Here is a 16863-nt window from a genome sequence, read left to right as displayed (position 1 = left end):
AATACATATTTAATTAGTCGTAGAAAATCATAATTCATTATCATTAGTCATAAACTCCGAGTTTGAAAGAAAACTCATTTATAGAGTAAAAACAGTAGGAGTTGAATTGTTATAAATTGCCTTGAAAAGACCTCTTGGGGAAAGGAATCTCAAGAGTGAAGAACCCATACTTTATTGAATATAAATCCACGAATTTTGAATGAAAACCTTGGAGACTTTATCTTCTTCCGCAAGCTTTCTTTTTCTTCGAAAGTGGTTAATAGTGAGAAAGTTTTATGAGAGATGAGAGTGATTTATAAATCTGACTTGGAGTGTGTGAATGTGGTTTATAACTGACCTAAAACAAATATAAACTCGTCCCTTAAATTTCCCAAATGACACATGAATTAAATTGCCTTTTTAAAGAATCCAAACTTAAATTCAAATTTTCAGATTTTCGTCGAGGAACAAGTCAACGATGCAAAGCTGCTCCCACAAGATTTTCTTAAAATAATTTTTGAACCAGAAAAAATCGGCGACCTATACGCGAAGCCGCCTTAATTTTTTTCCCAAGGTCCCACCAAGTCCACGAAGCGGAAACATTCCCCCTATGTGTATTTTGGTTGCTACTTTGGCAGCTTGCCAGGCCAAGTTTAAGGTCCATGTCGCTTTCACTCTATATACATGGTTTTACCTATTCAAAAGTCATTTTAGAAGTTCTAGACCCCATACAACACCACAAAACCTTCACGAAACCTAAGGATGTTTTACAAATTCAAATACACTAGCTTCCGGACGTCTTGGACATTTCTTGACGTCTTGAATCTAAAACTTCCTTATTGGTTTAGACATATTATTAAGACTTAGAAACAGTGCTACACACCTTAGACAAACATGTGAGGCTCTAGATTAGGTCATGGACTTCCGGAGTGTTACATTATCCCCTCCTTAGGAACATTCGTCTCCGAATGACATTAAAATTTTTTGTATGGAAAGGATAGACTCAAGACTAGCAGCACAACCAACAACAAGATACAATCATGATGACTCACAGTTCATAAGAGTACTTCACAACTACTTTCAACACATACCACAACATTATACATAGCAACTCAAGTGATGATTCACAATATATAAGAGATCAACATTTCGTAACACATAATGACGAATTACTTTCTCAACATCAACATAAGCTCAAAACACATCAAAGAGGTACCATGCGATCATTCTTCTCAAGACAACAACAAAACAATAAAATTTCAAGAAGATAACATTCATACACATTTCATATAAGTGCAAGAATATAGTATGTAGGCATTTTCTTAAAACTCAAGTTGGTACAAATTTTACTAAAACATGCACCTATTTAGAAAACAAGTCAATTTTATACTATTCATTATTTTTAATTAAGAGGAATGTCTGACCTCAAGGAGTAAAAAGATGAGGGTAGCGGGACTTCATGTCAGCTTCGGCCTCCCATGGTGCACCCTCAACTAGATGGTTCCTCCATATGACTTTCATGGAGGCAACCTCGTTGGTTCTCAACTTCTTGACTTGGCGATCTAGGATCTCAACCGGAACCTCTTCATCGGAGAGGTTCTCATCCAACCCTAAACCTTCCATAGGTAGAAAAAACACCGGGTCGCCTATGCATTTCTTGAGCATACAAACATGAAATACCGGATGAACCAAAGATAGCTCACTAGGTAGTTTCAGCTCGTAGGAAACCTTTCCAACCCATTGTAAAACCTCATAAGGAACAACATATCGGGGACTTAACTTCCCCTTTTTACCGAATCTCATCCCCCTTTCGTAGGTAAGATATTCAAATAAACATGATCACATATTTAATACTCAAGATATCTTCTCCTACTTTTGGAATAGGACTTTTGCCGACTATACACTGCCTTAAATATATCTCTTATGACTCAAACATTCTCTATAGCCTCATAGATTATCTCGGGACCAAGGAGTGGGTACTTACCAACCTCGAAACATCCAACCAAAGGCATACATCTACTACCATAAAGAGATTCAAAAGGTGACATGGAGATGCTATAATGGTAACTATTGTTGTAGGAGAACTCAATCAATTGTAGTTGATCATCCCAACTTCCTTTGAAATCAATAAAACAGGATCTTAATATATCTTCTAGGGTTTGAATGGTACGTTCCACTTGACCATCTATCTGAGGATGAAAAGGGGTGCTAAGTTTCACTTGAGTACCTAAACCCTTTTGAAAATTTTTCAAAAAACGAGAAGTGAATTGGGCTCCTCTTTCAAAAATGATAGTCAAAGGAATCCCATTAAGTCTCGCAATTTCATTAACGTAGATTCTTGAATAATCTTTAATAATATATGTAGACTTAACGGGAATAAAGTGGGAAGATTTTGTCAACCTATAAACGATAACCCATATGGAATCATTATGCCTCCGGGTTCAAGGAAACCCAACAACAAAGTCCATATTGATGTCTTCCCACATCCAAGTAGGAACATCCATGATTTGGGTTAAACCACCTACTTTTAGATGCTCAGATTTAACTTGTTGGCAATGTGGACACTTAGAAACGAAATCCGCTATGTCCTTTTTTAAATCATCCCACCAATAGACCTCCCTAAGGTCATGATACATTTTGGTGGAACCTAGATATATAGAATAACGGGAACACATAACCTCCACATCCGCTACACAAAACCTCCTTTGATACCTAAGTACACCATTTCACCATGGGAGTATGACTCATTGAGCTTACCAAGTACCAATTCCTTCAACTCCATCAATAGAGGATCAAGATATTGCTTAGATTTCACCTCAACTAGTAATGATGACTCAGAGTTATGATGGACCGTAAAACCACCAATTGGAGAATCTTGTAACCGCACACCTAAGAAAGCCAACCTATGACAATCTTTTAGTAGTTCTTTCTTTTCTTGATCCACATGAGATACACTATCTATAGTCATATGACTCAAAGCATCTGCAACCGTGTTGGCTTTCCGGGATGGTAAAAGACACTCATGTCATAATCCTTAAAATTTCTAACCATCTTCTTTGTCGGATATTTAACTCTTTCTCTGTAAACATATATTAAAGACATTTATGGTCAATAAACATATCAACATGAACACCATACAAGTTTTGTATCCATATCTTCAAAGCAAAAACTATTGCCGCTAACTCAAGGTCATGAGTTGGATAATTCTTCTCATGAACTTTGAGTTTCCTAGAGGCATAGGCTATCACATTGCCAAGATGCATGAGGATACATCCCAAGACCTCTAGGGAAGCATGACAAAACACTACAAAGCCTTCATTACCCTCCGGTAAAGTCAATATCAAAGCGGAGGTAAGATTATCTTTCAACTCTTGGAAACCTTTTTCACAAGCTTCCAACTACTCAACTTCAACTTATTTTGGGTCATGGATGTCAAAGGATAAGAAATAGATGAAAATCTATCAACAGCCCTTCCATAATACCCAGCTAGACCCAAGAAATTTTTTATGTTGTTGGGAGTCAAAGGTCTCGACCAATTTCTAACCGCATCCGTCTTCTTTAGATCGACCTCTACACCCTCACCAGAGATTACATGGCCATGAAAAGAAACCAACATAAACCAATATTCATCAGTCCATGATGAATTAGAATCGATAAAACAAGTCTAACAATAAAAACATTGATCAATTCCCATCAATTTCTAAGTAAAATCCAATATTTAGGGAAATTGGGGAAAGTGACATGATCTACATGAACTTTCATCAATTAAGATCACTTAACCAACAATCTACACGAAATTAGTCATAGGAAATCACAATTTATCATCAATTTGAAGTTTAGAAGAAACCCATTAAAATAAAAAAAAAACCCTTGGAATTGGGTGATTTAGAAATCAACTTTGAAAGGAATTCTTGGAGAAAGGAATCCCAAGAGTGAAGAACCCATACATTAATGAAGATTAATCCACAAAATTAAAGTGAAATACCAGAGAAATTGGTCTTCTTCTTCAAGCTTTATGTCTTCTTCAATGGAGGATTTAGGGAGAGAGAAAGTTGAGAGAGATGAGAGCTTTTCGGTTTTGTTTTGGGAATTTTGTTTAGGTGAGTGAAAAATGTCTTAAAACTGACCCTTAGGTTATATATAATCACCCCTAAATTACCTAAAAGACTTCTCACTTGAATGGGTCTTTTTGTGAAGTCAAAATGCCTAAAATACGATTTTGATGTATCTAAGAAGTTGTTGTGCATCGTAGGGTGAATTTCAGATTTTAATTTTGAAATCCGGATTGAGGAAGTGGAACTCGTGGATTGAACACGTTACAAGGAAAATTTTTCCAAGTTGCGTGCCAGATGCACGTCGCGCAGTGACTCCCAAATTCTGGCTTCCTCAAGGTGCTTTGGCAGCTTGCTCGCCAAGGTTTGGGTCCTCCTCCAAAACCCTTCGGGAGGGGAGGGGTATTCGAGGAGACGTTTCTAGTTGTTTGGACCCTTTGTACTACATTATACCTATTTAATGAATTTTTACAAGTTTTAGACTTCATTTGGCCCTCCCAATCCTTCACCAAACATAGAGACATCAACTAGTTCAATTAGCTACTTTCTGGACGTCATGGACGTTTCTTGACACCTTGACTCTAAAACTTCCTTAAGGGTTTATAAACATTATTTTAGGCTTAGGAAGTGTGTTTTAAGGTTTATTTAATCACTTGAGTCTCTACCTTAGGTCATGGATTTTCAAAGTATTTAATTATTACCCCTTAGGAACATTCGTCCCCGAATGACACTAAACTCTTTTAAAGGGAAAGGATAGACTCAATAGTAGCAGCCCAACCAACAACATGCATATAATCATCATGAGTCACAACTCAAGAACTTCACAACTCCATTCAACACATAATCATGACATTACAAATAGCAGTTCAAATCACAAGTCATTTCACATAAGAGCTCAACTTTCATAACATATATAGCGGAAATACCTTCTCAACATCAATCTTAAGATCAAAATGACATCAAAGAGTTACCATGATGTTCTTCTCAAGAAAACATCAAGGGACCAAAAAATATCAACTAGGTAAAAGCATATATTTCATATAAGTGCAAGTTAACGCAATAAGGTTCTTTCATGAAAACTCATTTTAACACAACCTTTATCAAAATAAGCACATCTTTGCCAAGCAAGCCAAATTCAAATTATTCATTATCTTTATTATTTATAGGAAAAGCTAACCTTGACTAGCAAATAGATAAGGATATCGGGACTTCATGTCGGCCTTGGCCTTCCATGTTGCTTCCTCAACAAGGTGGTTCTTCCATAAAACCTTTACGGAAGACAACTCCTTGTTCCTCAACCTCTTCACTTGTCTATCAAGGATTTCAACCGGAACCTCCTCATAAAAGAGGTTATATTACAAACCTAGACCCTCAATAGGAAGTATGGACTTGGGATCACTAATGCACTACTTAATCAAAGATACATGGAAAACCGTATGAACCAAACATAGCTCACTAGGTAATTTCACTCGTATGCAACCTTTCCAATCCTTTGAAAAATTTCATATGGAACCACATAATGAGGACTCAATTTCCCTTTCTTTCCAAATCTCACCACTCCCTTCATGGGTGAAATATTTTAGATACATTTTATCACATTCTACAAACTCTAAGTCTCTTCTCCTATGGTCGTCATAAGACTTCTGCTCGCTATAGGTTGTTTTCAACCAGTTACTTAGTATATGAACTTTCTCTAAAGTCTTATAAATCAATTCGGGACCCAAAAGTGAAGACTCGACCACTTCAAAAATCCAATTGGATATCTACATCTCATACCCTATAAGGCTTCGGAAGGAGCCATAGATATAGACGAATGGTAATTATTATTATATGAAAACTCAACCAGAGGCAAATATCTATCCTAATTTCCCTTGAAATCCATGATGCAATATCTAATTATATCCTCATGGGTTTGAATAGTGTCTTTGCTTGACCATTCATTTGGGGATGAAAAGCGGTGCTTAGCTTAACATTGGTACCCAACCCTTTTTAAAACGACCTTAAAAACCTAGATGTGAATTGTGCATCCCTATTTGATATGATGGATAACGAAATTCATGGTGACACACAACCTCATCAATGAAGATCCTTGCATAATCTTCCGACGTGTATTTGAACTTGACGAGAATAATATGATCAAATTTTGTCAACCTATCCACAACCACCCATATAGACTCTTTTGCTTTGGTGTCATAGGCAATCCTAAAAAATCCTTATTTATGTCTTCCCACTTTAAAGTGGGAACTTGGATTTATTGAACTAAACCACTTGGCTTTTAATGCTCGGCTTTCACTTGTTGGCAATTTGAAAATTTTGCAACAAATTCCGTTATGTGCTTTTTCATGCCATTCCACTAAAACACCTCTCTAAGGTCATGATACATCTTTATAGAGCCCGAATGGATGGAGTAACAGGACCAATAAACTTTCACAAGAATCCGGTTCCTCAAACTATCTACATTAGGAACACACAACCTTCCTTGATTCCTCAAGACGCCATCCCCCCTAAGGAGATTCACTCATTAAGCATACCAAGAACTGATTCCTTCAACTCCATCAATGGTTCATCAAGGTGTTGTTTAGACTTCACCTCAACCACTAAAGACGATTCAGAGTTATGATGGACCATAAAAGTACCATTTGGAGCATATTCCAATCTAACACCCAATCTAGCTACCATATGAACATCTTTTACTAGGTCTTTCTTGGATTCATCTAGATAAGACACACTACCCATGCTCATACGACTTAGAGCATCCGCAACCACATTGGACTTACCGCGGTGGTAGAGAACACTCGTGTTATAATTTTTAAACAATTCCAACTACCTTCTTTGTCGGAGATTTAACTCCTTTTAAGTTAAGACATATTGAAGACTCTTGTGGTCGGTATACACATAAGCATGGACACCATACAAATAATGCCTCCATATTTTCAAACCAAACACCGCGGGCGCTAACTAAAGATCAAGAGTTGGGTAGTTCTTCTCATGCACCTTAAGTTGTCTAGAAGAATAAACTACTACTTTCCCATATTGCATAAGGACACACTCTAAACTTACTCGGGATGCATCACAATATACTACGAAGCCCTTGGTACTCACTACTAAAGTCAATACCGGAGCGGAGGTAAGCCTATCTTTCAAGATTTGGAAACTCCTTTCACATGCCTCCGACTACTTAAATGTCACACTCTTTTGGGTCAAGGTAGTCAAGGGAGATGCAATGGACGCAAAACCATCCACAAACCTCCTATAGTATCCAACTAGACCCAAAAAGCTTCTAATGTTGTTGGAGTCAATGGTCTATGCTAGTTCTTGACCAATTTGGTTTTCCTTGGATCAACCTTAGTTCCCTCACTAGAGAAGATATGACCAAGAAATGCTACCGACCTCAACCAAAACTCACATTTGTTATACTTGTCAATTAGTTGGTTTTCCTTAAGCACTTGCAACACCACTCTCAAAGGATTCATGTGTTCACCCACATTTTTTGAATATACCAAAATGTTGTCAATGAAGACAATGACAAATGAATTTAGGTAACTTCTAAACACCCTATTCATGATATCCATAAACACCGTTGGGGCATTAGTGAGACCAAAGAACATTACTAAGAACTCATAGTGACCATATATAGCTAGAAATACTTTTTTTGGTATATCTTCCCCTCTCACCCTAAGTTGGTGATACCTCAATCTCGAGTCAATGTTAAAAAGTAGCTTGCCCCTTGGAGTTGATCAAACAAGTCGTCAATCCGAGGGAGAGGATACTTGTTCTTAATAGTGACTTTATTGAGTTGGTAATAATCAATACACATTATAAGGGACCTATCCTTCTTCTTAACAAACAATATCGAAGAACCCCATGGAGAAATACTACGTCTAATGAAGCCTTTATCTAGTAAGTCTTTGCTTTGAGCCTTTAACTCTTTCAATTCGGATGGAGCCATCCGATAAAGAGAAACTTAAATAGGGTTGGTATCCGGTAGAAAGTCAATACGAAAATTAATTTCTCGTTCGGAAGGAATACCGAGAAGATCATTGGAAAAGACCTCTGGAAATTCCCTTACTACAGGGACCTACTCAATGGGAGGAACTTCGGAGTATAAATCTTTGACTCTCACGATGTGGTATAAACACCCTTTGGAGATCATCTTACAAGCCTTTAGACGAGAAATGATGCGACCTCTAGGAATAGATTTCCCCCCTTCCACTCTAAGACGGGTTCATTTGGAAAATTGAACTTGCCAACTCTTGTTCTAAAATCAATGGAAAAACAATTATGCAACCAATCCATTCCCAAAATGACATCAATATCAACCATATCAAGTTCTACATTCACCATGATTAACTCTAATGGGCAACATTATAGGACAATTTCTATATACCCTTTTTGCAACCACCGCATCACTTACCGGGGTAGTACCATAAATGGTTCATTTACGACATTGGGCAAAATATCAAACTTTCTAGCTATCGAGGGTGTAACAAAAGATAATGTATCATCCGGGTCAAGTAAATCATAAACATCAATAGAGAAGACTTGTAACATACCGATCACCGCCTCGGGAGAACTCTCTTGTTCACCTCTAGAGCAAAGTGCATAAAAATGAATCTTATTTGAAGCATCAACATTTGAACGACTTGCTTGTCCACTCCCTTTATATTCCTGTTCAAATTAGGGAAATCTCTAACCTTGCGACCATTCTTTCCACAACCAAATTAATTACCCATTTCAACTAAAAACTCACCGACATGACCTTACCACACTTGGTACAAGTAGTCTTTTCACTAGGTGAGTTTCCACTCTTTCCCTTTTAGGACATAGGGTTAGATGCCCTATTATCACAAGCCTTGGGAAATTTTGAAGGGACATGATTAAAGAACCTCTTTTTGAACCTTTGTTTGTCTTGGATGTCAAGCGTACCCTTTGAAGAACCACCATCATATGACCTTGCCTTATTGGCATCCCTACTCTTCCTCTTAACCCTTGTCTCTTCCACTTTTTGATCATGAACCATGAGACTAGAAATGATCATATTATCATGTAGCATAGTGGAACAACATTCTTTTTTCATGTTATCCGACAACCACGTCACAAAGCGACTCATTTCATCCCTTTGATCGAAAACCAATGAAGGAGCATACTTTGATAACTTAGTAAATTTCAAAGAGTAGTCAAGTACAATCATACCTCCTTGACGAAGGTTGATGAATTCTTCCATTTTAGTTTTCCTCTTTTCTCTTGGAAAGAACCTATCAAGAAAAGGCTTCTCAAAAATCTCTTATTTCACTGGACCACCCCTACAAAGGCTTATTATCTCTCCATTGGATGTACCAAGTTTGAGCCACGTCCTTGAGTTGGTAGGTGGATAACTTGGCCTTTTCACTAGTAGTCAACCCCATATCATAGAGGATTTTGTAGACGTCATCAATGAGCTCTTGGGGGTCTTCCTCCACTTTGGACCCACAGAAAGTAGGGGGATTAACCCTTGTGAAATCTCTCAAACGGGAGGCCATAGGGATAACATGTTGGAAACCTCGGGGTACCACCTCCCAGTTAGCTTGGGTCATCATGGCTTGAGCTAGAGTAGTGATGACTTTTGCTTGAGTAGTAATGGCTTGGGCCATTTGGAGAAAGGCTGCCATTATGTCCCCGTCCGACAAGGCCAAAAGATTGGACGGAGCTTGATCATCATTACCTATTTCTTCAAAAGGAGGATCTTGATTTCCAAGGGGAGGACCTCCCGCATTAGCAATATCTTGATCAATTCTTCGTCTGTCTGCCCTGGAGTATTAATACCTATAACAACAATACAAGGTTTAGGTGAAATCACACCTAAAGTAGACTCGAGAGGCACAACTTTGAATATCCAAGAGAATGAGAATTTCCTAAGCATTATATAGATTTTCACTCATAAACGTGGTTTGATGAGACATCAATCATAAAGGTATTCAACCTTAGCTCTGATACCAAGTTTGTCACATCTGGGTGAGAACCCCCCTATATGTAACCGGCGTCGTTGTCCTAAAAAAGGACTAAGACTAGCCTTTTAGCATTCGTCATTACATTTCATAGGTTTAATTAGGGGAAATTTCAAACTTATTAACTACTTCTATATGGAGGTTTACTTAGACCTCTCTTTTATACATTAGTATATAATTAGCGAGTATACATAGACTCCTCGTATAAGAAGTAATACATAGGCTTCTACTTTTATTTCACATGCATAATATAGCAATATATATTTATAAGAAGTCTAGAATACGTCTCATAATAAAAGACCTAAAATGAGTACTACGTTGGGCGTAGCCTATTCTTCAATACAATAAAGGCCTCATATAGGCATATAAAGTCAACAAAGAAAGAGAATGAACTAAATTGTATTTAAGACAAAACAATATCCAATAGCAAGATAATGAGATCGTCCTCGGAAGGTGAGTACCTATCAAAAATTTGGGAAATATCCAAGTAGTCTTCAAAGTCCTTGTACAAGCTCAACGGCTGGACCCTACATTTGTAGTAAACACAACACATGAGTTAGTACAGACTTGTACTAAGTATGAGTATATGCACATAAAACATTTGAAATCATGGTAAAGAGGACATTTGTTCAAAACCATGCTAATGTAATTTGAAAAGCCTTATGCACAATCATGAACCCATATAGACCAATAATTACATAATACATAACTCAAACACATGTAGAACACAAGACCAACATTATAAAGTAATAGTCAAGTCAACATGTATAGAGTCATAACTACATCAGATAAGTGAGCCTCTTACTCATAACCCCTCATCAAGTCTACAAGTGCAATGACCAAGTAAAGCCCCATAACCTTACTCAACCAAGAAACCCAATTAAGGGATCATAAGCAAAACGCCTAACATCAGATAATATAGCATCAACAGTAGTCATCATCATGTTTAGCAATATAGAACAATAACATGTTCATAAATGAAACTAACATCATATAGGATCATCAATGTGTAAAGTCAACATATGCATAACATTCACTTCATAAGATCATAAGAACATAAGAACAACCTCCTAAGGCTTCCCTCAAGGCAAACTAGTGCAAGGCATAGGTAGAGTCCTATATTCCTACCTAGGATAACTCAAACCTCTTCATTCACCCTAGATAGTGTTTACTTCATTACTTCATTATACTTTCACAAACACTTTCCTTAACCTATATAGACCACAAGAGGTAAGTGCGGAATACGGTGTTGTAAAACCTTACACTGGTGGAAGGTGGTCTACCATCCAAAGTAGTACAAAACATTAACATAGCATCTAGGTGGATCCACTAGCTAGTATTCCTATAGTGGCAACATAGTTTATGGAGCTTGGGGATGTTATGTAAATATCACTTTATGCCCGTTTTGGACTATGAGGCCATCCACCCCATGAGGACTATGGTGAACCCTACCTTCCCTCCTTGGGAAGGCGCCACCCCTCATCTACAAGTTCACTCGGTGCTAAGCTAGAGTCACTTTTTAAATGTCTTTAAGACTTTATTAATCATCATAACTTAATTTAAGTCATAGGTTCTATCCCTTATATAGTCATCATCATAGCTCAATAAGAAATGCATGAGTATTGTCCTTTCATTATAATTCACACATGTGTGGTTAGCACAATTACATAATCACATTATAATAAGACACATAGATAAGTTATCACCATCTTTATATTAATACATCTTAGACAATAATTCACAAGCCATAAATCAAGAAATTTCAATTCAACATCATACCAACCCTAAGCAATCTTATCATAATGTATTCTTCGATATAACTTAATCACTAAACACAAGTAATCATAATTGAAGTAAAGGATTGAGATCACAAAACTTACCCCAATCTCCTTCACAAGACGTCATCAAAGGTTTTACCATCAACCATCCAATTGAACCCAATAAAAGGTGTAATATCATCACACAATAGTAATTAACACAATAAGGAAGTCAATTACATCATCAGTGCCCCAATTATCTTCAATTCACAAATTAGGATTGGGGAAATACGGTTCATCACGAATTCTTCAAAAAATAGATCCAATCCCAACAATACATTACCCTAGGTAGACCATAGATGAAGTAGAATCGATTAAACAAGTCTAACAATCAAAATATTCATCAATTTCTAACCAAGATCAAAGATTTAGGAAGACTGTGGAAAGAGACATGATCTACATGAAATTGCATCAATTAACCAACAATCTAAACATAGTCATGCGATCACATTTTATCATCAATTTGAAGTTTAGAAGAAACCCATTAGAAAAGGAAAATCCTTGGACTTGGATAATTTATAAATAAAGTTTGAAAGGACCTCTGGGTGAAGGAATGCCAAGATTGAAGAACCCATACCTTAATGAAGATTAATCCGATAAATTGAAGTGAAATCCCAGAGAAATTGGTCTTCTTTTCCAAGCTTTCTTGCTTCTTCAATTGAGGATTTAGGGAGAGATAAAGTAGAGAGAGATGAGAGCTTTTGGGTTTTGTTTTGGGAATTTTTTTTAGGTGAGTGACAAAATGACTTAAAATTGACCCTTAGGTTACATATAATCACCCCTTTAATTACCGAAAAGACCCCTCACTTAAATAGGTCTTTTTATGAAGTCAGAATACTTAAAATAAGATTTCAACGATCTGGGAAGTGGCTGCGCATCACGAGGATAATTTCATTTTTATTTTGGAAATTTGGGTTGAGACAGTGGACGTCATGGATTGCACCCGTCGTGAGGCAACTTTTTCCAAGCTGTAGTTCAAATGCCCGTCGTGTAGTGACTCCCAAATTTTGGCTACCGCATGCTGATTTGGAAACTTGCTTGCCAAGGTTTGGGCCCTTCTCCCGGACCCTTTGGGGTTCCTAGAGGAGTCGTTACTGGTTGTTTGGACCCTTTGTAAAACATTCTAACTATTTATAGTCTTTTTAAAAATTTTAGACTTCATTTGACTGTCCCATACCTTCACCAAACATAGGGACGTCAACTTGTTTAATTTAGCTAGTTTTCGGACGTCATTGACATTTCTTGACGCCTTGACTCTAAAACATACTATAGGGTTTGTAAGCATTATTTTAGGCTTAGAAAGAGTATTTTATGATTTCAACATGTAAGTCTCTAGATTAGGTCATGGCCTTTTGGAGTATTACAATATGATAAGTGAGAAGTCTAAGTATATTTCACAATGTAAACGTTTTAATTTTCTACATTTTCAACCTATGATATGTAATGATAAATGCTAAGGGTTAGTCCAAGTCGTCATCATGGACGAAGACGTCGGCTATGCCTAGGAGATGCTCCCCGGTCGTCATAGATCCCCACTTGTTGAAGGTAGGGTCATTTGTTTAGCCTTAATATGGAAATCAACTAGCTAATCCTATGCAGACGCATAGTTAAGGGATAACGAGATTGATTCTACATGCTACACCTCTACTAACTGAGAGTACCCATCTGAAGATGTTGTTTTAAGAGTATCCACCCCATTTCATATCCTCTCGATGCTACGCAATAATCCCACGGAGTGTTAGACTTTTATACATTCATTAACTATAAGTTAAGGGATTGCTACTAAGTACTCTACCTCTACTCACAGAAAGAATACTCATCCAACGTATCATTCATTCATTGGAAAGTTCTTAGGAATATTCATATTTCTTCTAGATACTATACCTCTACTAACAGAGAGTACTCATCTGAACAACCCATTCATTCATTCATTACAGTTCTATTGAGAAAACGTTTCAATAGATCCACATTCATGAAATTTCCATTAGCTTCATTCATTCTTTCATGTGTGTGCATACGTGTGAAGACTTTCACATAACAACCATCATTTATAACATGGTATTCTAAACATGATCATTCTACATTCATCATAATCCACACACAAACATACTTCACATTCACATTATACTCCCATAGTCATGATGTCTTCATTAATCACATACATAACTTCATAATACATATCTATACATATGAATCATAACATTACTTTTCTTAACATTAAATGCCTTCAAGTCCATAGTCACAATATACACATATATATACATAATAGCTAAACACCTCCACCATAAGTTGAACATACCACACAAGGACAATTCAATAAGAACCAGAGCAATTTAAATCAACTTACCATTCATCCAAACCATGATAATACCTTCTCTATTCTCCATGAATTCATCATAATTAGGCATGGATAGAAATAGATAACAACAATACAACACAATATAAACACAATTCTAATAATATCCAATCACATTCATCAAACCCGCTTGTAAGCGAATTTAGGAGATTAGGACAAAACATAGATTTTTCAAGGAATTCCATTAAAATAATCTTTAAAACCTCGATTCAACATTGTTATATAAATATCATGACTGAGAAAACGTTTTAACAATGAACACATGCATTAAAAATAAATTGGGAAAATTGATCATTGATACATTATAACAACCCTAGAGTACTCCTAGGCGTCAACGGCGTACTTGACCTATTATAGGTCTTGTACAATCCTCTTAGCGTCATTACATAACATCACTTAAAAATGGAAGGAATTAAAAACTTTTCATTAAACATAATACATAAATTATTTTATAACAACGAAAGTCTTTCTAATATGTATCTCAAAACCATCTACGAAATACATGAGTAATAATGTCATGGGACGCAGCCCATAAAAGTCTAAAACATACTAAACGATATAAAGGGAACATAAGGGTGGTGTCCTTGGAATCTATGAGGAGTCACCAATATTCAATCTGCTCCAAACTTAGGAACCTATCCTTAAGTACTTAATCTCCCAAAATCCCCTACATTTGGTTAGAGTTGTAGGCAATATAGGTTTGTACAAAATGTACCAAGTATGAAAGCTAAACATATAAAAAACATAATATATCACAAAGAAATAGTAAATGAGAGACATAATCATAAGAGATAATAGCATTGTCATAACATAAAACAAATATAGGCATTGTAACATAGTAATTCAAAATAAGACATGCATAAGTTCATACTTCAACTATTTGTACTTCTTACTCAAGTTGACTACATCACAAGTCACCTCCAAGCATACTTGTGCAAGGCCAAGGTAGCATCCCATACTACTACCTTAGCTAAGTATATGTCTTTGGTCATTCTTTCTCATATGCACCTTCATTATTAAGATCTACGTTCTTCATAACATATCAGCACTATTCACTTAGGTGACCCCATGTCACACTTGTGCAGTGCATGTGGGACATCCCATTCTACCTCACACACTAAGAATATCTTGAAGTCACACTATTCATATTAACCATCTTTAGGTGTCATCTTAGACCTACTTAATATTAATAAGGCACTACCAACCAAAGGTAATGATATCATGGGAGGCAACCAAAACAACTGTTCAAGATAAGCATACATCACATAAGAGGACCTTTCATAAGTAGCTTCAAGTCATACTAGTGCTATGTTTGAATGACATCCTATTCCACCATTTATACTAAGTACTCATTTACTCTAGCATACTCAATGCTAACTATCTTTCTTACAAGTTTGTCAACGAATAAAACATTATCATGCTAGACCTAAGTACCATGGAATATTTCATATCATGCAATCCATGCTATCATAAGGAGGTTACAAGTATACAACGTAGACATTATGCATCCACTTATCTAGATGCAAGCTATCCATAAGAGAGTATGGATCCTCAACCCGAAGCTATCATGAGAATCCTATCCTAAGCTATTTCATGAAATGCACCTTGCATGCAATTCAATCTATCATTAGGTTTGGACTAACCAAGTGAAGCTACTATGAAGGCATTCTAGTAAGCCACTTCAAGCTAATCCTAGAAGAGTATCGATCCTCCATCCTAAGCTACCTTGCCTCATACAAATGAAAGCTACCATGAACAAGCATTCTATCAATGAAAGATCAAGATAACCATTGGAGAGCTTAAATCCTCCAACCCAAACTACAATGAGATTCACCATCCCAAGCTACAATGAGATTTACCATCTCAAGCTACCATGAGATCTACCATATCAATCTACCATGAATCTACCATATCAAGCTACATAATTCAACTATCTATGAAAGATCCATGAAACTCAAGTTCAAGCTATTCTATCTTGGTCTTATCTTGCAAAGTCAACTAAAAATGAAGTGATTATACAATACAACTTCAATCTATTCTAGTCTATAATGCTTTGATTCATTTTCGATTATTAAATAAACCTAGTATCCATATATGTGAGAGAACTTGCATATCCTAGCTTGTTCATGTCTAAGTGTATAAGAGGAAAGGAATAACTCATCAGAATCCCATCATAATGACTTCACCCCCAAATCCATGAGAACAATGGCTACAAGACTTATTTTCATTACTAGCTTCATTATATCATGATCCATATCTAATTACAAGCTTATCCAATTTACTTTGATCATTAATTCTAGTCATGCTTGATCAGATAGGCTCAATTCTAACTTTACAAGTGAAGATTCTTCTCAATCAATTAGTCTTACTTCAATTCATATCTAGATTATTCTATCTATGATCAATTAGTATTCAAGACAACTGATTCATGAAGATCAATCTAGAACCTTCAACCTTGCCTCTAATGGCCTAAACCCATCATGATCACCTTCATTATCATATATTAGAATTCATGAAATAAATCACATAAAAATATCATATAATCATTATATAAACATAATTTAATGCTAGCCACTTGTTTGGGATCACAAACAAGAGTTACCCATAATGTAATCACAACCCTAGCTAAATTATGGTATCTTGGATTTACAATCGAGGGATATCTATGTGGGGAT

General features: G+C 36.4%; 1 protein-coding gene across 1 annotated transcript; it reads right to left on the bottom strand.

The window, feature by feature from the left end:
- Positions 1 to 1404: 1404 nt before the first annotated feature.
- Positions 1405 to 1782, bottom strand: LOC109121254 (uncharacterized). The gene has a single exon (XM_019215921.1). It carries the CDS (start codon positions 1780 to 1782, stop codon positions 1405 to 1407), a length of 378 nt encoding a protein of 125 aa, XP_019071466.1.
- Positions 1783 to 16863: the final 15081 nt, after the last annotated feature.

This window comes from Solanum lycopersicum, chromosome 10 (genome assembly GCF_036512215.1).
Source record: "Solanum lycopersicum chromosome 10, SLM_r2.1".
In the NCBI taxonomy this organism is placed as follows: Eukaryota; Viridiplantae; Streptophyta; class Magnoliopsida; order Solanales; family Solanaceae; genus Solanum; species Solanum lycopersicum.
The sequence above is the reverse complement of the archived record's forward strand: the minus strand, read 5'-3'. Positions and strand labels throughout refer to the sequence as shown.